Raw genomic sequence first — 23,027 nt, forward strand, 5'->3', positions numbered from 1 at the left:
TCACAATACTAACAAATTCTTAACTCAAGAGCAGGTCGGCCCTCCTTGCTAGAGCCCAAAGGCCCAAGTACTTGCTTGGGTCATTTTACTCCCACAGAATATATGTCATAAGTTGAAATTTTATCGTATTTATTACAAAAAAAAATGGTAAAATACTATTTTAGTTCCTAAATTTTACCAAAATTTTATTTTTCATCACTAAAATTTAAAAAGTTTTTTATCTTAAAATTTTGTAAAGAGATTTTTTTCCCTAATAATTTAGGAAAAAAATATATGAATGGAAAATAGTTTAGGGGTATTTTTTTTTATAAAAATAAAATTTAGGACTAAAGTGCAATATTTTCAATAATTTAGGATTAAAAAAACTTTTTATAGTTTAAGGTTTGAGGATGAAAACAAATTTTTATTAAAATTTAGATAGTATTTTAATTTTTAACCCCAAAAATAAAACCTTAGAATATTGGTAATAAGTTCATTAGAACTTTGTTTAAACAAAATTTCATTAGAACTTGGAGAGCTGGAAGCCCACAGCACACGCAGCATGAGCAAGACGGAGTTGACTTGACTTCATTCAAAAATTTCCACTGGGGATCCCCCCCCCATGACAACAATGCACACAGCACCACAGACCATCTCAAAATCCACCACGTGTACATTTCAACACGTGGCTTTACGTCATTGGTCAGGTCCGTCACTCCAACTGCCACGTAGACTTCCCTAAAATTAGTGAAAAAACAATTTAGCTACCCGTTTTATTTATTTCACACAACCCCCCGCACCACTCCAAAAACAACAAAAACAAACACAACCGAAAAAACAAAACAAAGCAAAGCAAAGCAAAGCCTCCCCCTTCTCTTCTCATCAACCGTTCGATAAGTCACCATTTCACTCACTCTCTCCAGAGAATGCGATCTACACCCCACTGGTCTCTCCCTCTCTCTCTCTCTCTCTCGATTCGAGCTTGAGCTTTTTCACTTTCCATTACTATTAATTTTGTTTTCTGCTATATTCAGAGGCTTTACCATAAATTTAATTTGTAACCAAAAACAGTTCGATACGTAAGTGAAACGTTGAAACTCGAATCGATTCTTATACACTCTATTCGATTCGAGCTGAGCTTTTTCTCACTTCCGATACTAACAAAAAAAAAAAAAAAAATTCAGCACTCTTTTTTGTGTTTTTGTTTTCTCATTTCTGCTATATTCAGAGGCTTTTGCATAATTTTGTGACCAAAACCGTTCGATACGCAAAATAGAAAATCGGACTTAATCTTTGAAACTCGATTTGAAATTTATATGCTAAATTCGATTCGATTCGCTTCGAGCTGAGTTTTTGTGGGTTTTTTGGCTATATTTTTACAGAGGCTATCGAACAATCCAGAATGGAATCCAATTTATTCATCAAGCTAGGTTTGGTTTTATTTGCGCTTTGCTTTGTATTCGATCGATCCGAATCCGCGGTTTCGAGCGTAGATCTCGGCTCCGAATGGGGGAAAGTAGCGGTGGTGAATCTGAAGCCCGGCCAGAGTCCGATCTCGATCGCGATCAACGAGATGTCGAAGCGGAAATCGCCGGCGCTAGTCGCGTTCCACTCCGGCACTCGTCTTCTCGGCGAAGAGGCCGCCGGAATCGTCGCGCGGTACCCGGAGAAAGTCTATTCGCAAGTCCGTGACATGCTCGGAAAGCCTTACGGTTACGTTAAGAAGGTTCTCGATTCAATGTACTTGCCGTTCGACATTGTGGAGGATTCTCGAGGCGGTGTGAGTTTCAAAGTCGACGACGGCGGCGTTGGTGTTTATTCGGTCGAGGAGTTACTGGCGATGATTTTGGGTTACGCGGCGGATTTGGCCGAGTTTCATTCGAAGGTGCCGGTGAAGGATTCTGTGATTGCTGTGCCGCCATATTTCGGGCAAGCCGAGCGGAGAGGGTTGATTCAGGCGGCGCAGTTGGCCGGAATTAATGTGCTTTCGTTGATAAACGAGTATTCGGGGGCGGCATTGCAGTATGGAATCGATAAGGATTTCTCGAATGAATCAAGGCATGTTATCTTCTATGATATGGGTTCGAGCAGTACCTATGCTGCACTCGTGTATTACTCGGCTTATAAAGCTAAAGAGTTTGGGAAAACTGTGTCAGTCAACCAATTTCAGGTGAGCTTCGAAACATTGCTACTTTGGTTGGGTTTAGGAATAGGGTAGAAATATTTGTTGTGAATTGCAATTGTTTTAAGTTTGAAACTTGATTCGTATTCTTGTGAATTTGTGAATGATTGGAAGCTGTATAGATTAAACTGTGAATGAATACTTCATTACCATGCTTATTTTAGTAGTTCCATGAGAATCCATTTATGGGTTTTTTAAATTTTTTTGGAAGGTATCCATTTTTGCTAAAGAGTGTGGGAAGACTTTGTTAGTAAACCAATATCAGTTGAGCTTCGATACATTGCAACTTTCGTAGGAGTTAGGAATAGGATATAATTATTTGTTGCAAATTGCAATTGTTAAGCTTGACACTAAATTCGTATTCTTTTGAAGTTGTATATGATTGAAAGTCATCTAAGTTGATAAAAGTATATAAAAGAAGGAACTCCAATTTGCGATTCATTTCATAGCAAACATTTTATTAGTAATTTATTTCCTTGCAGTTGTTGAATTTAGTAGTTGCTTGAGAATCAAAATTTTTTTAAGTATCCATTTTTTTAAAAGTATCCATTTTTTCTAGATAGACGAACACGTGGAGGTCAGGAGTTTGATATTTGTTCCCCATTCATGTTGCGGATGGGTAACAATACCAGATTCGTTGGAAAGTTTCACATTGATGGCACAAACTCCTCACATTGATAGACTATTTTAATGATTTAGATTATGTTGGCTACTTTGATTTGATGTGAAATAGATGTTAGTGTCAATGAACTCTCGCTCAAATGGCATTGCCTCCCCCCATAAGAATGGCTGGAGGAGGTTGTGGGTTCAAAACCCACCCACTTGGTACGTGTGTAATTTACCAATAAAATAAAAAAAAGATGTCAATTTCAACCATTCTTTACTTCTTTATACTTCATATAATCAGCTTGTAGTCACTCTCTTCCTTAAAGTATAGGCTACTTGTGCCAATTTTTATTAAGCTTTATTATGACATAGCTTGTACTCGTAGTTGTTATATTTTAACCCTTTGTAGCATTTGTGTTTTGTTGCCTTTTGCTTTGTTCTCTATACTGTTTCTTGTTTTGTTTCTTACACTGGCATATTTTAGTGGTTTTAGCTTTCCATTAAGCTCAAAAATTTTATGCAGGTTAAGGAAGTTAGATGGGACCCTGAGCTTGGGGGTCAGAATTTGGAATTACGGCTGGTGGAGTACTTTGCAGATGAGTTCAATAAACAAGTTGGAAATGGAGTTGATGTGCGGAAGTCTGCCAAGGCAATGGCTAAATTGAAGAAACAGGTTAAGCGTACAAAAGAAATTCTAAGTGCAAACACAGCGGCCCCAATATCAGTTGAATCCCTCTATGATGATCGGGACTTCAGGTAGGTGGATATTGAAGCACATTATCCATTCCTAGTGAAATATTATAACACACATAAATCTTTTTACCTATCAAAAACAAAATTATTATAACTTATTTTTTTATTTTTTGTTTATAAGCTTTTATTTACATAAAGAAAAAGTGACGTTACTGTTGAACTATTGAAGAGAGCTTGTTTATCGCTGTGAATCCTTATTCTTTGAACTGAAATTAACCAGGCCATTTACATACAAACTCTGGATTCTTGTGAGACTTTGAGCCTTTTTTATTTTATTTTCAATGAGGCCAGATTGCTGTGCCCTTAGAAACACTATTGTTAGTATTGACTATGCATGCTCTGTCAATTGTTGATTGACTGTAGGTTATAACATGATTTAATGGCTTCAATCCTCAACAACATGAAACCTAGTATGTCACGTCACTTCTTTCTGCTATGCATGAAGCTTTGATGACATTGTTTTTTTCATGAATATAAACTATTTTGGTCACTGAAACATGTGAAGGGTTGACTCGTAAATAACCTAATAGAATGCTATAGATCCTCTTTCCTTTTCCTTTCTTTCTGCCTTTATTTTTAGTGTTGGTTGTTTTAAGTATGAGGGAAGAGGCTTAATCCAAGCATTAGGGAAGCATGCAAGAAAGTCCCAACTAAAATGAAAGAGAACCTATCAAAAAAAATAATTATATTTTTCTATAGACAACAGTTTACATTATATTTCTAAACATAATTATCTTGTCCCCTTTATCTTACAAGTTATGCATACTGATGGTTGGCCCTTAGGTAATGAACTGATTAATTATTAATACTTATAATGAATTTTCTCCCCTACCCCAGGAGCACCATAACCCGTGAGAAGTTTGAAGAGCTCTGTCAAGATCTGTGGGAGAAATCTCTTATACCTGTGAAAGAAGTGCTTCAGCATTCTGGTTTGAAGTTGGATGAGATATATGCAGTGGAGTTGATAGGAGGTAGTACCAGAGTCCCAAAGTTGCAGGTTTGTAATGTCATCTTCTTGATGAATTTGCTCTTTAGCGAGAATCTTATCTCAAATTCAAGTAGTGAAACATTAATCGCATGAGGTTAGTTGCATATTATACTCAATTAAAGATTGGGTTCTGAGTTCAATTCTATGAGAGAATTATCTTGACTTTACTTGCTTAGTTTAAAAGTTTATTTCTTGCCCTTGTGGCACTATTAAAAGATATGCTTCAACTTAATTTTTTTTAAAGATACTCTCTGGAGTTAGTTTTTAAGATTCATTCTCCATTTTTTACTTCTGCGTGTCAGTTAGAATTTGTCTTCTAGACATATATTTCTGAATTATATGTGCAACAATAATAAACCTATGACCAATCCTTTGAAGCTCTGGCAAAATTCTTATTGATTCCTCAGGGTCCAATATGAATGATTTGTGTATGGTTGGGAGGTTTATGTGTTTATGAAATTTTGGCATATATGTAAAAAGTGCTGCATAGATACTCAATTTATTTGTTTGTTTCAATGAAGAGGTGAATGCAAAATGTGTATTCATCCTGTGCACACATCAAAAGAAAAATGCATAACTCACAGCTTTGCATGAGATTCAGCTAGATATTAGTCATAAATATGGTTTAACTACATATTAATGTGCATGCAATTGCATGTCATTTTGTGCGGGCTTCATGATACAGGTTAAACTGTCAATGTCAAGATGCATGGTAATGTTCAGCATGCCAATGTGCAATTAGTTTTTTATTTTATTTTTATTTCTAGTGTTACCTGTCACCATTATGATTTGTTATATATCAGTGTCTCAATTACTTCAAATTATTTAACTAATGAGTTATGGTTCAAATGACATTTCTTCCTTCCATAAGAATAGGTTGGAATGTTATGTTGTGGGTTCAAAACCCACCAGATGTGTATCATACCAATTAAAAAAATATATTGAAATTGATTTAATTTTATTGTACAGCACTAGCTTTTGAAATTTATGTCTGAGCTTTCATTTTTGACAGTCAATGAATCCAAAAAAAGAAAAAACTTATTTTTCCCTAATAACAGGCTAAGCTCCAGGAGTTTCTTGGAAGGAAAGAGCTGGACAAACATCTGGATGCTGATGAAGCTATAGTTCTTGGTGCAGCACTACATGCCGCAAATCTAAGTGATGGAATCAAATTGAACCGCAAGCTGGGAATGGTTGATGGTTCTTCCTATGGGCTTGTTTTTGAGTTAGACGGCCCTGAACTTTTGAAAGATGAGAGCACTAGGCAGTTACTGGTACAACGAATGAAGAAACTTCCAAGCAAGGTAAACAACAAAGCAATATGAATCTTTTTATTTTTTTTTTAATTTCTGTAAGAGAAAGGTTGGTTGGAAAAATACTTTGAATGCATTAGTCTTCCTCTCTAATTCTACTATTTATGTTTGGGGTTGCTTGCATAACAGATGTTCAGGTCCATTATCCATAAGAAAGATTTTGAAGTTTCACTTTCTTACGATAAAGATCTTTTACCACCTGGTGTTACCTCTCCCATATTTGCTCAGTATGATGTGTCTGGTTTAACAGATGCGAGTGAAAAGTAAGATTAGCAAATTCCTAAATCTTATGTTCATGTGCATTTTTCTTTGATTCTTCAAGCAATAGCAACCCTCTCTCCACACAGATTTTTCAGACAAATTCTAATTTGGATTTATGGCATGTTCTCTTTATGTTTTTCAGGTATTCATCCCGGAACTTGTCATCCCCCATCAAGGCAAATTTGCATTTCTCTCTCAGTAGAAGTGGAATTCTTTCTTTGGATAGGGCAGATGCAGTTATCGAAATATCAGAATGGGTAGAAGTTCCTAAAAAGATTTTGACCCTGGAGAATTCAACTACTGCTTCCCCCAACATATCAATTGAAGCTGGTGCAAATAATGCTTCAGAAGCTGGTGCAAATAATGCTTCAGAAGAAATTAATGATGACTTGCATGTGGATGGTGGGATTAGTAACTCATCTAACTCTAATGTAGAAGAACATAATACCACAGATCTTGGTACAGAGAGAAAGCTGAAAAAGAAGACATTTAAGGTCCCGCTTAAGGTAAAAAAAAAAAAAATTTAAATTTTCTTTAGATGTATTAACAGTTGTCTAAAACATTTTCTGATATTAAATATCCATTTTCCACACTATCCTTGCTTACTTCCCTCATTTATTAATTATAGATTGTTGAGAAGACATTGGGGCCTGGAATGTCTCTTTCAAAAGAAACATTTGTTGAAGCTAAACGTAGATTAGAAGCATTGGACAAAAAGGATGCAGAGCGAAGAAGAACTGCAGAGTTAAAAAATAACTTGGAAGGATATATTTATGCTACTAAAGAAAAGGTTTGGAATTTTTTACTAATTCAACCATTTATTTCATTTAACATATTAGATTTTTTCCATTTGCATTACTCATGATGACTTTGAAGTTCAAAGTTTACTTTTAATTCCTCCATATAAGGCCCTATTATGGTTTCACTCTCTTGCCTTATGTGTGTGTTTGGTTGGGGTGAAAAGGGAGAGGATGGAAATAGGGGGAAGAAAAAGAGGGAAGAGACTAAGATTTTTAGCACTTTGGCTAGATAGAAAATGTTGGGGATTGGGATTTTCCATCCATTTGGTTCCTTCCAAGTAGGGGAGAAAATGACCGTATGCAATGAAATTATGAAATTACACACACACACACACACACTATCCCCATCATTTCAAAATACAATAAGGGCACAATATTAATTTAATTTATCTCCTTCCACTTTTCCATCCCTCTTACCAAACATGCATAAGGGGAAACAAAAATCTTTTCTTTCATCCCAATTTTCAATCTTCCCTCCATTTTCCATCTCCCATTTTCCATCCTCTCAACCAAACAAACCCTAAATCCATAAAGATGCTCTAATATACCTTACCTACTGGAGAAAAATACATTTGGCCGACACCTATTAATCTTTTAAGGATCCATAGTTGATTCCAAAGTTTTGAGACTAAGGCTTTGTTGTTATTGTTATTGTTGTTGTCTACTGGACATATAAAGAGGCTTTCTCAATTGATGCCATTTTTTTTATTCCAGCTTGAAACATCTGAGGAGTTTGAACAAATTTCTACTGCTGAGGAACGTGAATCTTTTAAGGAAAAGCTTGATGAGGTTAGGATTTTTTTTTTGACCAAATCAGAATGCTTGTAGTCACATAGCTGTCACTAGATATTTTTTAACTTAAGAAACTTGAATTGCCTCAGGTTCAAGATTGGCTGTACACAGACGGTGAAGATGCTACAGCTGCAGAGTTTCAGAAACGCTTAGATATGTTAAAAGATTTTGGTGATCCCATGTTCTTCAGGTATATCTTGTAATAAAATTGTTGTTGAAATTAAGGCTATCTTGAGTTGAACTGAATTGAGTATGTCTGCTTCTAACATTGTGAATTTAGAGAGGCTAAACATGATGTTTGACGAGATAGCAAGATTCATTTGGTAGGATGGGATAAAGTTTGTGCGCCTATAGCTAATGGTGGCTTAGGGATAAGAAAACTCACTACCTTTAATAGAGCTTTATTGGGGAAATGGTTGTGGTGGTTTGGAAAGGAAGAGGGTCGGTTATGGAGGCGGGTAGTAGCCTCAAAATACGGGGAAGACTGGGGGGGATGGACCTCAAAACTGGGTAGGGGAGCTCATGGGTGTGGTTTGTGGAGAAGTATCCGCATGGGTTGGGAGGATTTCAGCAGAAATTGTCAGTTTGTGGCCGGATTGGGGAATAGGGTGAGATTCTGGCAGGATGGGTGGTATGGGGATCAACCTTTTCAATTGGCTTTTCCAAGGCTGTATGGCATTGCCATTGATAAGGAGGCTTCTATTGAAGCTTCTTTGCATTGGCAGGGGGCGGAGGGTAGAAGATCTTGGAATGTTCGTTTTAGCAGATTCTTTAATGATTGGGAGATGGATGAAGGGCTGCAATTTCTTCGTATTTTGGGTGCTTTAACCCCTCCTATGGATGTTGGAGACCGGATGAGATGGAAATTGAAGCCTAATGGGGCTTTTGATATCCGGTCGTACTATTACAAATTAAGAAACTCCCCTTCAACTATCTTTCCTTGGAAAGCGATTTGGAGAGTAAAAGCCCCTAGGCGAGTTTCTTTTTTCGTTTGGTGTGTAGCTTGGAATAAGATCCTAACGGGAGACAATCTGAGATTGAGGAGATTGAATTTTGTGGATTGGTGCATTATGTGTCGTCATTGTGGAGAGACGGTAGATCACTTACTCCTTCATTGTGAGGTGGCCTATCAATTATGGAGCTTTGTCTTCGGAACTTTCGGCCTGGCTTGGGTTATGCCTAGATTGATTTCAGACTTGCTCTTTGGTTGGTGGAATTGGCTAGGAAAGCACTCATCTCAGATCTGGAATTTAGTCCTGTTGTGCCTCCTTTGGTGTATTTGGAAGGAGCGGAATCGGAGGACTTTTGAGGATTTGGATTGCTCCAATGATCAGTTGCTTGCTTCTTTTAGTGGAACTCTTTTTGATTGGTCTCGGGCGTGGGGACTCACGTCTAGTGACTCCCTCCCTTCTTTTCTATGCTCCCTTTTCCTTTTGTAATTTCTTAGTTGTTTGGTTCTCTCTCTTGTCTCTCTTTGTTTTTCCTCTTGTATTTTCTAGGTTGCTCTATGTTCTTCAGGCATAGAGTAGCCGCTCGTAAATATATATATCTCTTACTTATCAAAAAAAAAAAATGATGTTTGACCTAGTGAAATTTTGGTTGTAGATTGAAAGAGCTTACTGCACGGCCGGCAGCAGCTGAACATGCTCGGAGATATCTTGTTGAACTGCAACAGGTACTTCAAATGGTGACAGTTTAGTTATAACAAATTTCAATTGAGAAAAAATCCATATGTATTTTGGCACGTGCGTCAGGAGGAGATCAGTATGGTGGTTGAACCAGTTAGTGTTTTTCAAACTGTTGAAGCCAGGGAAAATATATATTAGTCAGATAATTTAGTATAAAGTAGGAAGAAATTTTATGTGTTGAACATTTAACCCTATAGAATTGCATGAGTACTTGGAAGTCAGTAAGGTGGAACTATACAAGATAAAAGCTTAATTTTGGAAACAAACCTAGCCTCTTAAGAAGGGAAACAGTTTATCATCAAGTACATAGTATATATGATGGTTGGCTGATTGGCACAAAAAATAACCATACTTTTAGTTGTAATTTAGACATCAATCTCTTTCTACTATAGACTAGAATATTAGATTATTTTGATGGTGTTCTAATTTATTTATATTTTCTAAAACAAAAAGGCTTAATTACTTTTGTATGATGGACCACAACTCATACAACAGAGGTCACTAGTTTAATTCTCTCCGTGCTCCTCTTGGGGCCAAAACTTACTTACAGGGGAAAAAAAAGTACAACAAAGCTGCCGTTGCTTAATTCACTGAATCAAATTTCAAATCATCTTAGAAAAAAAACAATTGACACAGGAGAATGGACTGAGAATGTTGTTTTGATTATTTCGTTTCTCTTAGTTTTTCATCTCATCAGATTCTTTTTTCACTATAACTCTTGCATTTTTTATCTTGAGAAAAAGGAGGGGAAGAGGAATAGTTCTCTAATCCAGAAAAATGAAGGGTAAATCAATTCATTACTGCAATTAGTTGACTAGATGATTCTTGGCATTCCAGTACTTTATTAACAAAATTTGGGATACCAGTATGCATTTTCTATCCTCTTTCTCTGACCTTGGTATATGCTGATACATCTTTAAACTGAAGCAACAGGTGCAGCTTGATAGGTCACTGATATTATACAAAAATATGTTTCATTGGATAGATATCATATTGTCTTAAATGAAGAATGAATATGCAAAATATTCTTCTGATGCCTTTCGGTTCTAAGTCTAATTTCTGTGTTTGAAAGACTTTCTCAACTAAATATTTTTCAGTTAGTCCACAAAAAATTTCCCTGGCTACTGTCGTAATATGTTTCTCCTAGACTTGCATGTCTGAAAGTGAGAGTTACCCATGTCTGCTAAGTCATGCAATTTGCAATTCTGAAATGGAAGCTTAGACTATTAGAAGCTATATCTCACTAATGACTTGGAGGGAGTTCTTGTCGTTGATAGTGATTATATGTGTTTAAAGTAGGAAAAACCAAAACAATGCAAAAGTAATATTAAATAACAAGAATTAAAGGATAGGTGACCTAGGAGTCAGCACCAAGCAAGAGAGGACCCAACTAGGGGTCAGCACCTAGGATTGGCTGGCGCTAGCACCATTAGAAGAATTTCTAGTGAAATTTATTCATCATCAAAACAGAAATCTCCATTGGAGTACATTATTGTGCTTATATAGACTACTAAAACCTAATTCTAACTAACATAGAAAAACATAATTTTAATTTACTTGGGAATTTCTACGTATTGAATTTCAAAAGTAACCCTAACTCTAGAAAATTCAATAAATTACTAATAATCTCAATAATACCTATAAAAATGTAATTGACTTCCAAAGTAAGTAAAAATAGATATCACTTTGTGCCTCCCGCATCATATACACTATGTATTTGGCTTTTGTTACATTTTCAATGGTTTAGGGGATCTAGACAAAGATAACAGTGAGGTTGTTGGCGCAAAATCCATTGGGTACATGTGTAACTTATGGAAAGAGAAAGATGATAGTGAGAGACTGAGAGTGAAACCATGAGAGATGAGAAAAGCATAATAGACAAAGAAGTTTAGGTTCACCTGGAAAGGAGTCTTTTCTTTACTTCTTTTGCCTTTATTGTTGTTAATTATTGTCAAAAATAATAGATGAGGCCTTCTTTGGGGACAAAGGGCAGGATGATCTCAACATATCAAATGGCAAAAATGAAAACCATGTCTAGTGAAATATGAAGTAAATAATGTCATGCCTTTTGAAACTCTTTTTATTCCCTCCATTATGACTTGCATTTAGGAATTTAATTGGAGTTGCTTATACCTATCTACATTTTGCCATGTTTTGAGGGAAACAGCTAGCCATTGTTCCTGTTCGATGTACCACTACAATCTGTACATTTAGTAGCATAGTGGTGGAAATTCTGGCTAAAAATTCTCGAGTAATCTTGAATATTTACATTTTTTGAAAAATAATTTAAACTGTAAATTACAAATTTTGATTGAGAATTTGGGCATTTTTAAATGTAAGTTACATGAAAACCACAGAATGAGTGGGAGTGTAGAGTGAGGGGGATATATGACACATGACATATTTTTTCTATTTTGGAAATATTTCAATAAATACAAAAATGTTCAGTTTTATATGGTAGAACATTGTCTTTCCTTCTTTTTTTTCCTATGTTATCTATAATTAGCTATATTTATGATATGACAAGTGCATTAATGATTTCCTCTTCTGAGAATCTGCAGATTGTACAAGGCTGGGAGGAAAAAAAACCCTGGCTTCCAAAAGATAAAATAGATGAGGTGTTTGAACATTTATCCTCTTTTAAAATTTGTCTTCAATTTGTTGGAATGATTTTGAGTTATTGTCTATTGAGCCTTGGTATGGGAATTGATTTCTTGTAAATACAGGTTATAAGCGATGCTGACAAATTCAAGACTTGGTTGGATGAAAAAGAGGCTGAGCAGAAGAGGTAAGCTGTACTTATAACTTTCTGGCTGAATGCATAACTGTGTACAATAGGACTGTGCTATGGCTGCATCATTAGTGTATAAATGTGTGTGTCTTTATAATGACTAACAAATACCTCATTTATGAGATCCAAAAAAAAAAAAACTCATTTGGTTCTATAAAAGAGGATCGGGACCAATGAGTCAATGGCTGATTGTTCCTTTGAAAGAACAAATGTTGCAAAATTCAATGTCAATTATGCTCCACCTGTTTCAGCAAAAAATATTTTCTCAAAAATGATTTCTGCATTTTTTGGTGTTTGGTGTGGTGAAGACCTTGGTCAATGGCAAATAACCCAAAAGAGGCAGAAAATGTTTTCTGCCATTTGTTAGTGCCCTCATTTGTCATCCCCCTCCATTCCTTTGTGCCACCGTCACCACCATCTCCAGAATTACCACCCACCACTGCCTATATAAATATTAACAATTTCCATGCAAACCAATTACCAAAAATATTTTTAAGATTATTTTCAAGGTTGCAACCAAACACAGGAAAAATGAGTCATTTACTCATTTTCCTTGAAAAATGTTTCCCCCCCCAAGAAAATATCCAAAACCATTTACTTCCTTGGACACTTCATTGGTAGTGATGGTCGAGTTTAATTTTCAGTCTAATCCAGTTTGGGTTAATTTATAAGCTTTGTTTAAATTTTGGAGGCTGCTGACAGTTAACCATGATAACATCAAATTTTGGTTGAAGACCACCTGTTGTAACTTCCATATGATAACCATCATATATTTACTTTTTTTCATTTTCTTTATTTCCTTAAGGGTGTGTTTGTTTGGAGGTAAAACACGGTGGATGAAAAACTTTGGAGAGAAAATAAGAAGAAAAACTTTTTTGGAGTGTGTTTGGTTGGGTAGGAAGAAAGGAAAATAAATGGTAGAGCTGAGGTGTTTTCTTCCCAACCCACTTAAATGTTTTCTCCCCAAAATGGAAAGAAAACTGAGTGGGGATGAATTTTTTCTTGATTGACAAAAATACCTATGTGCATGTGCACATGGGCTTCTTCAAGTTGCCTTTATTTTTTTTTTCTAGACCTGGGCGTGCTTCTCTTTTTTTCTATTCTTTTTGACTTTCTAGGCCTGGCGTGCCTTTTTTTTTTCCTCTGGGTAGTAACTTTGCCTCTTTTTATTATTATTCATTTTATTTCTTTTGATTTTCTAGGGTCTGGGCATGATAGTTGGTTTTTTTTTTTTAACTAGATGTGATTTATTTTTTGGACTTGATTTATTTATTTTTGATAAATTTGGGTGATTGCTCTTTTTTTGTGGTTATTTATCACTTTTTTTTTGTTTTAATTGGGCATCATTATTTAACAAGGGTATATGAGTAAATTTATTCAAATTCATTTTTCCCATCCCTTCACTTTTCTACTCCCAACCAAACAAAAAGGAGAGAAAATAAATTTTTTTCTATCCTCCTACTTTTTCATCTTCCCACCATTTTCTATCTTCTCATTTTTCTACTCTTCCAACCAAATGGATCCTAAAATTTTCTTTTTGACTGTGGAGAGGGGGAAGGGAGCTTGGATAGACATAAGATGGTAATCATCTTTAAAGGACACAGGATTTCAAATCAATGTTAAGGACTAGTTTTTTTAAAAAAAAAATTTATATAAATTAGTAATTTGAACAAATTAATGCCTTTAGATCTAAATGGGACAAGCCAGAACCATATGCTCTACGTCATCTATATGTTGACACTGTTTGGCAAGGATTGATCATTATGAGTACGTAAGGGGTAATATGAGAGTTAGCATAACTATTAACTTGTCAACCACTGCACCAACTAATTAGAGTTGTTTTTAGGTAATTTTATTTCATATTTACTAAATATACATCCCTCTCACTGTTATTTTGAATATGATTACTTGTATATAATACCATTTTAAGCCCCACAGCATTAGGAACTGTTTGCCTCTATGAATTTGTTGTGTAAGGTTTTAGAGAAGAGGCTTTGTAAATGGAGCTTCTCTGAATGATGCTGGAAATTGTGTTTGAGATGTTTGATTGACTAGAAAATGAGTATCAAGGTTTACTGCTTGAAAACACACTTTTTTGCCTAAAAAATTGCATTTTTGATGTATACCATAGCAAGAATTTGCTAGTATATTCTGAATGCAACTTCTGAACCTTTTTAGTTTCTGTGCTCCTTTATACGGTATTCCTGCTGACAGTTCAAGACAGATATGTTGGCTTGAGTGCACATCAGTGGTTTAAATAATTTCTGGGGTTTTTTCAAATACATTCAACGAAATGGCGGAGAAAAGTTTACTAAAAATTTAATGGAGCTTGTATTAATATTATTTGTATCTAGATAGTTTTTTTTTTGATAAGTAATCTGGAAGCTTTTATAAATAAAGGAAATAACGTCATACAAGGAGTTCATGATGATGAACAATAAGAAAAAACTACTAGGAATAAAAGTTAAGGGAGGGCAAAAACTCAGCGAGAGACGAGCAATTAGAAAGTCCCCAACAACGAGACCACTCTAAGAGACTACGGTGGCACAAAAGATTCAACTCAACCAAGGACTTCTCTTTGTCTTCAAAGGAACGACGATTTCGTTCCAACCACACAATCCACATTAAGCACCCTGGAACCAAATTCCATATGTCCGACTTATCCTTTCCATGCCACTGATGCCAACAAGGAATCAACTCCGCCACCGACCCTGGCATAACCCAAAGAATCCCAAAGGTCTCGAAGCATACAAGACCAAAGAGAATGGGTAATGTGACAATGCAAAAGAAGATGGTTAACCGACTCCCCATCCTTGCAAGACAAGCAACACCTATTAACCAAGGGCCGACCCTTAAGCATAAGGTTGTCCAAGGTGAGGATCCGACCATGAGCAACAGACCACCAAGTAAAGAAAGCCACGCGCTGGGGGATCTTCGGTTTCCAAACCCCCTTCCAAGGAAGCCAAGAATTCGAAGCACCTCGGATCGCGAGGTAGTAAGACCGAGTGTCAAACATACCATCCCCTTTAAGCCGCCGCAAGAATGGTATCTCTCCTACTCCCCCGAGGAATGCGGGATTGGATAAGCCGGAGAAGAGAAAACGAAGCAGCCAACTCCCAATCTTCAAACGCTCTATAAAACGTTAAATTCCAAACTCTAACAAGACCCCTTCGGAATCCACAAAAACCTCGTAGATACAGCATCCTTGACCGATGAACACACATAAAGCTCAGATAGAGAACTTTTAGGGTATCGTCACCAATCCACCTATCATGCCAAAAACGGATACGAGTTCCTTGCCCCACTACAAAAGAAAGATGCTTAGAAAAGTCCTCCCATCCTTCGTTAATGCTTCTCCAAAGGCCGCACCCATGGGACCTCCCCGGCAGCCTCCTAGTCCTCCACCCCCTTTCGATCCTCGCCATATTTTGAAGAGATAACCCGACGCCACAAGTGGGTATCTTCATGGCCATATCTCCACAAACCCACTTCCCTAATAAAGCTTGATTAAACGACACCACCTTTCTTAACCCCAATCCACCCATCTCAACGGGTAAACACACCTTATCCCAAGCCACCAAAGGATATTTAAAACCCCCTCGAAGACCCCCAAAGGAAATTCCTCCGAATACTTTCCAATCTAGTCGCCATCGCTTTAGGAATAGTAAAGAGAGATAGAAAGTATGTCGGGAGACTTGAGAGAGTACTCTTAAGTAAATACGAGCCTACCACCCTTAGAACAGAGACGCTTCCACCCGCAGAGTCTCTTCTCCATCTTTTCCAAAATAGGATTCCGCATCAAGGGAGACTTAAAAGAAGATCCCAAAGGCATCCCCAAATATTTCATAGGCAAACCGCTCACTCTACACCGAAGCACATTAGCCAAAGCATCTAGATTATTCACCTCTCCAACGGGGACAATCTCGCTTTTCCCAACATTGACCTTCAAACCCGTAAACGCCCGAAAACAAGACAACACCATCCTAATAGCGCAATGCCTCCCTTGAGGCCTCACAAAAAATGATGGTGTCATCCGCAAATAAAAGATGAGAAATACTCACCCCAAAGACAGAGTTCACAGCCTCCCAATTCGAAATCCCCGAATAAGATTACACTCCTCGCCTTCTTCAAAAGTCTACTTAATACCTCCATTATCAAAAGAAACAATAGCGGGGATAAAGGGATCCCCTTGTCTCAACCCACTCGGAGCTACCAAAAACCTTCGGGGACCCATTTACTAGGACAAGAGAAACGGACGACGAAACGCAAGCCTTGATCCACCCCCTCCATTTCACCCCAAAACCCATCCGGCCTAACAAATAAAACAAAGGCCTCCCGCTTACATGATCATAAGCTTTCTCAATATCCAAACTTTGCAAACCACACCAGAACTCGCTCTTCAACCTACTATCCAAGCATTCATTTGCAACAAGCACCGAATCCAAAATCGCCTTCCGCCAACAAACGAATTTCCGAGTCTCGTAGATGAGATTATCCAAAACCCTCCGCATCCTATTAGCCAACACCTTGGATAACAAACCTTGTAAACACTACCCACCAAACTAATGGGGCGAAAGTCTTTAATATTAACGTACTACACTTCTTAGGAATTAAAGTGAGAAACGAAGCATTCAAAGACCGTTCAAACGAAGAATGGCTATAGAAATCTTCAAAAAAGTCCATTACATCCCTTTCCACGACACTCCAACATTTCGAAAAAGGCCATGGTGAAGCCATCGTGACCGTGGGCTTTATCCCCCTCCATCTCCTTTAATACACTCGAAAGACTTCCTCCTTCGAAAACTCCTTCTCTAATAACACCCGATCATCCTCTTCAATACTAGCAAACTCTAACCCATCCATAGAAGGACGCCCCACCTCGCCTTCCTTATACAACTCTTGGTAAAAATGGACTATTTCGAGAGCGTACATCGTGCTCATCCTCATAAAGAATACCATTCACCTCCATCCTTTTAATCCGATTAGCATTTCTATGGGAGTTTGCTAATCTATGAAAAACCGAGTATTATTATCTCCTCTTTCACAAATAAGGCTCTAGACTTTTGCCTCCAAGAAGTCTCCTCAAGAGAAGCCAGATGCTCTATGTCTCCTTTGAGTTGAATGCGCCGACTCTGATCCTCATTTGAGAGACCCACTAGCTCCTCTCTCACATCTAACCCCATCGCCCTCGCTTAGCTTATTCTTCTTTCTAAAAGCCAAATCACCAAATTCCTCCCCGTTCCACTTTTTTAGGTCTCGCTTTTAGAGCCTTCAATTTTTCGGGCCAAGATGAAACTTGGAGAACCCTCAAAACTGTAGCCATCCCACCATTGCTTAACTCTATCCACAAAACCCTCATCCTTTAACCACATGTTCTCAAATTTAAAGGCACTGCGACCACGCCGAACAACACCAGCTTCTAACAAAAGTGGGCAAAGGGTCGAAAGAACTCGAGGAAGCACCCGTTGGGATACATTCTCAAAATGCTCCTCCCAATCAAGAGAAACCAAAGCCCCGTCAATTCTTGACATAGAGGGAAGACCGGAATCTCTAAACCAAGTGAAGGAAGCCCCTCTAAAGGTAAATCAACTAAAGAATTATTCTCTATGAAATCGAAAAATGCGAGCATAGCAGGGCTGAAAGTCTCACAACCAAGTCTCTCACTTGGGTATCTGATAATATTAAAATCACCTACAAGACACCATGCCATGGGCCACCTGGCTCGCACCTGAGACAACTCCCCCCACAAATTAGGCCGTTGACCATTGACATTAGGGCCATACACACCTGTACAAGCCCAAACAAAATCATCCACCACACCTCTCAATAATACACTGACAGAAAACTGACCCACTATAACATCCAACTTCTCAACAACCCTCTTATCCCAAATCAGCAAGACCCCACCTGAAGATTGCACAGCATCCAAAACAGCCCAATCAGTGTACGGACTACCCCATAAACTCCGAACAAATGCCCCATCAATAGACGATACTTTCGTTTCTTGAATACACACAAAATCGCACTTCCACTCTTTTAGAAGGTTCTTACACACCTCTCTCTTCCGGGGATTATTAAGCCCCCTTACGTTCCAAGAAAGTAGTCGTAGTGTCATTTAAAACTACTAGCAGCCCCCGAGTCCGTCAAAGCATCTCTGCACTTACTCCTAGCAGTGGCACCCTCATAATTGACATAAGAAATCAGCCCCTTAAGCTCCCTGAGGCCTCGTGTCCCTGAAATAGCGGGTCTCTTAGACACCTCTTCGTCCTTCACCTTGAGACACTCCTGTTCCAGGATACGAAAAAGGGCCAAACATTGAGCTTCATGTCTCACAATAGGAAAGCCCACCATTTTACAGAATTTTCTCATCAACTTGGATACCCAATCCGAGGGGGGACCAGCCTCAGTCATCTGTGTTCCCTCTACAGAATCCAGAGTCAATGAACCCACATTGAGATCGTTAGGAACCCAATGAGACAGAGGTTCACATTCCAACACACAATTCTCATTCTCTCCACTGCCACAACCACTGTCCACCACCCCACTGGACTCCCGAGGAAGAAAAAAAAACCCAGATTCTGACTGAGTAGCCCCAACTGAATCCACCACTTCTGCCTGAGCATCTCCTTCCCCGAACTCAACCTCCAATACTTTACCCAAGTCTAAACTAGGAACCAATCCGTTATACATCCCCGGCCCCTTCCTTGCCAAATCCGAGCCAACCATCAAAATCCCGGTGTCACCCAAGTCCCAACACCCAAGCCGATGATGCATCTCGGTGTCGGGGCTCGAAAACCCAGCCGGAGCCTTGCCGGCGTCGATACTATCTTTATCGGCGCTGCAAGAAGCATCTCCATCGATTCCGGTCACTGGGTCATCACCGCGAGCAGACACCGACCTCACCTCTTCATCCCAAGAGCTCGAGCCCACTTGTCCCACTCCCTGGACCTCCATCGGCACCTGAACTCTGGCTCCCAGAGCGTGGGCTTCAAGATTAGAGCTCTGGCAGTGGGCTGAGTTTAACTTTACTGGGGTTTGGCGTGGCCTCCATTCTCTTCTGGGCTTGGCTGGAACGATGGGGCTGGAGGGAATAAAATTAAGAGTAGTGGGCTTTGAGGGTTTTAAAGTTGGGCCCACTTCATTTACCTCAGACCACACAATAGCCCATTTCCCATCAAGCCCACGTTCCAAGCGCATAAAGAGGTCCAAGGAAATTTCTGATTTCATCCCATCAGTTTCAGTTTCCTTTCCCTTAGACATGTCCTTCGCCCCGAGAAGCTCCTTCTGACCAAGGGTACTTGCCTTGCATGAAACACGGTAAGCGCAACTTGGATCTGACACAAGCTTCTCTCCAACCTGCTCCCTCTGTCCTAGGACCCTTTTCTTGCTGAAATTGCGACTGCTCTCTGACAAAATCTTCACCCCTCCCAAGGCAGATTTCTTCTTCCCTTCAACCCCTCTGCCAGTGGTATTTTTCCGATGCCCCACCACCACCGACGCATAGGAAGATGAGACATCTGTATTGGGAACTCCAGTGTTTGGTTTCCCTATTTTTTTCGCACCGCCTTGGAGATGATGGCTGTCACCCACCACCGCCACCTCCACCGCTATAGCACCCTGATTTCTCTGCGAAGATCCCTGTCTGAAGAGTGAGGCTGGTTTCAAAATCTTCCTCAGGTTTATGCTAAAATAGTGCCAGCCACATCCCACCCTTCCTTCAGGTATCACAATAGTACCTTTCCGTCGACCATGCAGAATTTCAGATACCATTAAAAACTTACCATGTGCGTTTGACCCCAGTTGAAGGATGAACACCATGTTACCCTCTCTAAACGTTCTTGCATATTGATCAGGTGATTTCTTTGAAAGTAAATCCTCCAAGTGGAGCAAGAAAAGGTTTGCACTTTCCTTCCCCAGAAAAACAGAGCGCATTGAAGAATGACCTCTCTCAAAAATCCGTAAAGAGAAAAAAGAACCCCCCTCCTCAACGGAAAACTCAAAAGTTTTGGATTCAATGAAGAAAAACGTGGAACCCCCCATGAAGAAGGCAGAGCATAGAAGAGACTACTTGCAGAAAAGGTTAAAATTGGATTTGAATTAAAGCACCTAGTTGCAACGATGATTTTTTTGGGACACTGTTATAGAGGGATGAGTGATGCAGAACACAGTAGAAAATAGGAAATAAAAAGGAAACAAGTACTAACAAAAGGCATAGAATTTGTGTAAATAATGAAACTAGTTTATGAAGCTATTAGTTTCATATGTGTGTGTGTGTGTGTGTGTGTGCAGAGAGAGAGAGAGGGGGGTATCCAGCTATACCCAGGGTTATCTATATTAGATATGATTATGATACAGATATTGTATCCAGATATACCCAGGGCATAGAATTTTGGTTTTGGTTCTAGATAGTTGTCATGTCAAAACCAAAATACAACCTGGACTGGACTTATAATATGTTATGTTTTGGTCAAGTGATCCATTGTACCAAAGTTATTGCTGAGTCCATTATGCTATCCAATTGAACTATCTGATTCCTTTTTTATTTACAGTGCAGAATCATTTGCAACCATTTAGAAAATTTGTAGTCTTAAGATGAGAATTAAATGGTTAATTTTATGTCATCAAGTTATCTTTTTGTAAAACTCTTGTACTAAGTAACATGAGTAGATAAAAAATTAAATTTAAAAAAAAATAATAATAAGTGAACAGTGATTGGATTGATGATCAAATAGAATCCTGGGCTTGAACCAGGATTGATCAAATTCCATTGAGTTTGAGTCATAGTGATCATTTATCAAAGAATGACTGATTATCAAATGATTGAACAACCATGAGCAATTTACTTACAATATTTAGTTGATATTCATAAATAGTATCTAATGACTTAAGAGCTCAATGCATCATGTTTAGCATATAGACGAATATTTCTTGCTCATTTCCAGTCAATGACTTATTCACAAACCTTGTGTGGTTGATAATCTTTATTTCCCATCTCATGTAAAAATATAAAGCATTATTGGCTCTAATGGATAATATTGTGGTTGAAAAGGAAAGTAACTGATTTTCAAGAATGGGCCAAGCCCTCCTTTCATAAATTTAATTATTGATTTGTTTGCAAATACGATTCTCCCTAATTATTGATGTCCTGCCTCTTCTTTATGTTCTTCACATTGCCCAGCTGTTTTTTCCATTTTCTTTTTTCTTTCTGACCTTTCTTTCTTTTCTTTTTTTCCCAAAGGATTTCTGGATTCAGTACTCCAGTATTCACATCAGAAGAAGTATATATGAAGGTTTTCACTCTGCAAGATAAGGTATTGTTCCCATTCCCTTTCTTATGAAAAGTAAATGCGTATATAGCCTACAACTTATATCTATATGTTTTAATACTCTTCAATTAACATTTAATTGATATTTGTGTAGGTTTCAAGCGTTAATAGAATTCCCAAGCCAAAGCCTAAAATTGAGAAGCCTACAAAGAATGAGACTGAGAGCAGTGGGGACAATGTGACTAATCCCAACTCGACTTCTGAGGAGAACCTCAACCAAAGTGACGAATCATCGAAGGATTCAGATGGCTCATCAAATGAAAAAGTTGACCCAGAGTCCAAGGCTCACGATGAATTATGAGCAATGGAAGTTACATTTAGGCTGTAATGTTACGTTTCCTTCCTAGTTAGAAATATTAATTGGTTATGGAAGAAAAAATAGGATAGACGGAGTTGCTGCAAATTTTTGTACCGTACAAGAATATAGAGTTGAGCCCATTTTTAGGAAGGGTGGTTATCTTAACAACTTTGAGATCGATAGTCTTCACGTCTTATGCTGTATAAGGAGTAGTTGGAAAAAACTTTGGTAATTATACTGGAATCATATTATTTCCCACATAACTTAGTGGCATTATTGATGATCACTAGGCCATGTTGGAGATTTTGATCTTCTATAAATGTTCGAAGTACATGTGAAAGAGATTTTCGTAAGTCATGTAACATTTTAAAATTATCCAAGTTTTGGATTATTCATCCTGAGCATTAATGTACAATTGCGAATTGTGCGTCCCAGCTTTCTAATCTGCAACATATTCATTTATATTGTAGTATCACACTGTTGTCACGTATGAGTGCTTTGGTTACTCTGGATTTCTATAGAAATGTATTTGGTATTGCTTTTGTATATATAGAAACGTATTCATATTGTTGATTATTGGCTCCTTGAGAAAATGTAGGGATTTTAGGTGGAAAAATGCTTTGAAGGTCAATTTTGAGGGGAAAATGGTCTTTTTGCGAAACAAGTGAGCAAGCCAATTTCAAATTCAGCGTTAGAGCAACCACATCAATCCAGTTAAAATCATGTTAAACACAAAAAATTACTAATTTTACACATTTTAAGCACACATCAATGGGTGTAAAAACATGCAAAATTGTGCAAACTCAACTCGAGCTACAGTAACTGTGTATATTTACACGGTTACTATAGCTCGTTTATAGATTATTTTATTAATTTTCGTTCGCTCGTTTTTTCTCTCTCTTCTTTGTGCTCAAAAACAGTTAACTGCTCATCTTCTTCTTTTTCCTCAGATACACACAAACACACTCACACACAAACCCATCCACACAGACAAATCAACACAACACAGAGATACACTTGCTCAAAAAAAAAAAAAAAAACAGAGATACACAAACAAGATCGGTGCTTGGATCGGAGCTCGAAGCTCGGATCGGAGCTTGGATCGGAGCTCGAAGCTCGAATCGAAGCGGATCGGAGCTTGGATCGGAGCTTAGAGGTTTGTGGAACGGAGCGGATCGGAGCTCGGAGCTTGGATCGGAGCGTGGAGGTTGTGGAACGGAGCGGATCGGAGCTTGGAGGTTGTGGAACGG

The 23,027-nt window shown here is 38.1% G+C and overlaps 1 protein-coding gene across 1 annotated transcript; it reads left to right on the forward strand.

The window, feature by feature from the left end:
* Nucleotides 1-784: 784 nt before the first annotated feature.
* Nucleotides 785-22,211, forward strand: LOC142615065 (heat shock 70 kDa protein 17). The gene is made up of 15 exons (XM_075787745.1): nt 785-925; nt 1,362-2,149; nt 3,291-3,523; nt 4,358-4,517; nt 5,567-5,812; nt 5,951-6,084; nt 6,225-6,588; nt 6,711-6,872; nt 7,597-7,671; nt 7,764-7,864; nt 9,280-9,349; nt 11,924-11,980; nt 12,089-12,150; nt 21,392-21,464; nt 21,574-22,211. The coding sequence occupies exons 2-15, from the start codon at nt 1,382-1,384 to the stop codon at nt 21,778-21,780; spliced, it is 2,712 nt and encodes a 903-aa protein (XP_075643860.1). The 5' UTR covers nt 785-925; nt 1,362-1,381; the 3' UTR covers nt 21,781-22,211.
* The last annotated feature ends 816 nt before the right edge of the window (nt 22,212-23,027 follow it).

Source organism: Castanea sativa, chromosome 11 (assembly GCF_040712315.1).
Source record: "Castanea sativa cultivar Marrone di Chiusa Pesio chromosome 11, ASM4071231v1".
Lineage (NCBI taxonomy): Eukaryota > Viridiplantae > Streptophyta > Magnoliopsida > Fagales > Fagaceae > Castanea > Castanea sativa.

Excerpts from the sequence above, each read along its gene's own strand:
- LOC142615065 (XM_075787745.1), top strand. The coding sequence starts at position 1,382 with ATGGAATCCAATTTATTCATCAAGCTAGGTTTGGTTTTATTTGCGCTT. Across the intron at positions 3,524-4,357 it reads TATGATGATCGGGACTTCAG|GAGCACCATAACCCGTGAGA; the intron begins GTAGGTGGATAT and ends CCCCTACCCCAG. Across the intron at positions 4,518-5,566 it reads CCAGAGTCCCAAAGTTGCAG|GCTAAGCTCCAGGAGTTTCT; the intron begins GTTTGTAATGTC and ends CCCTAATAACAG.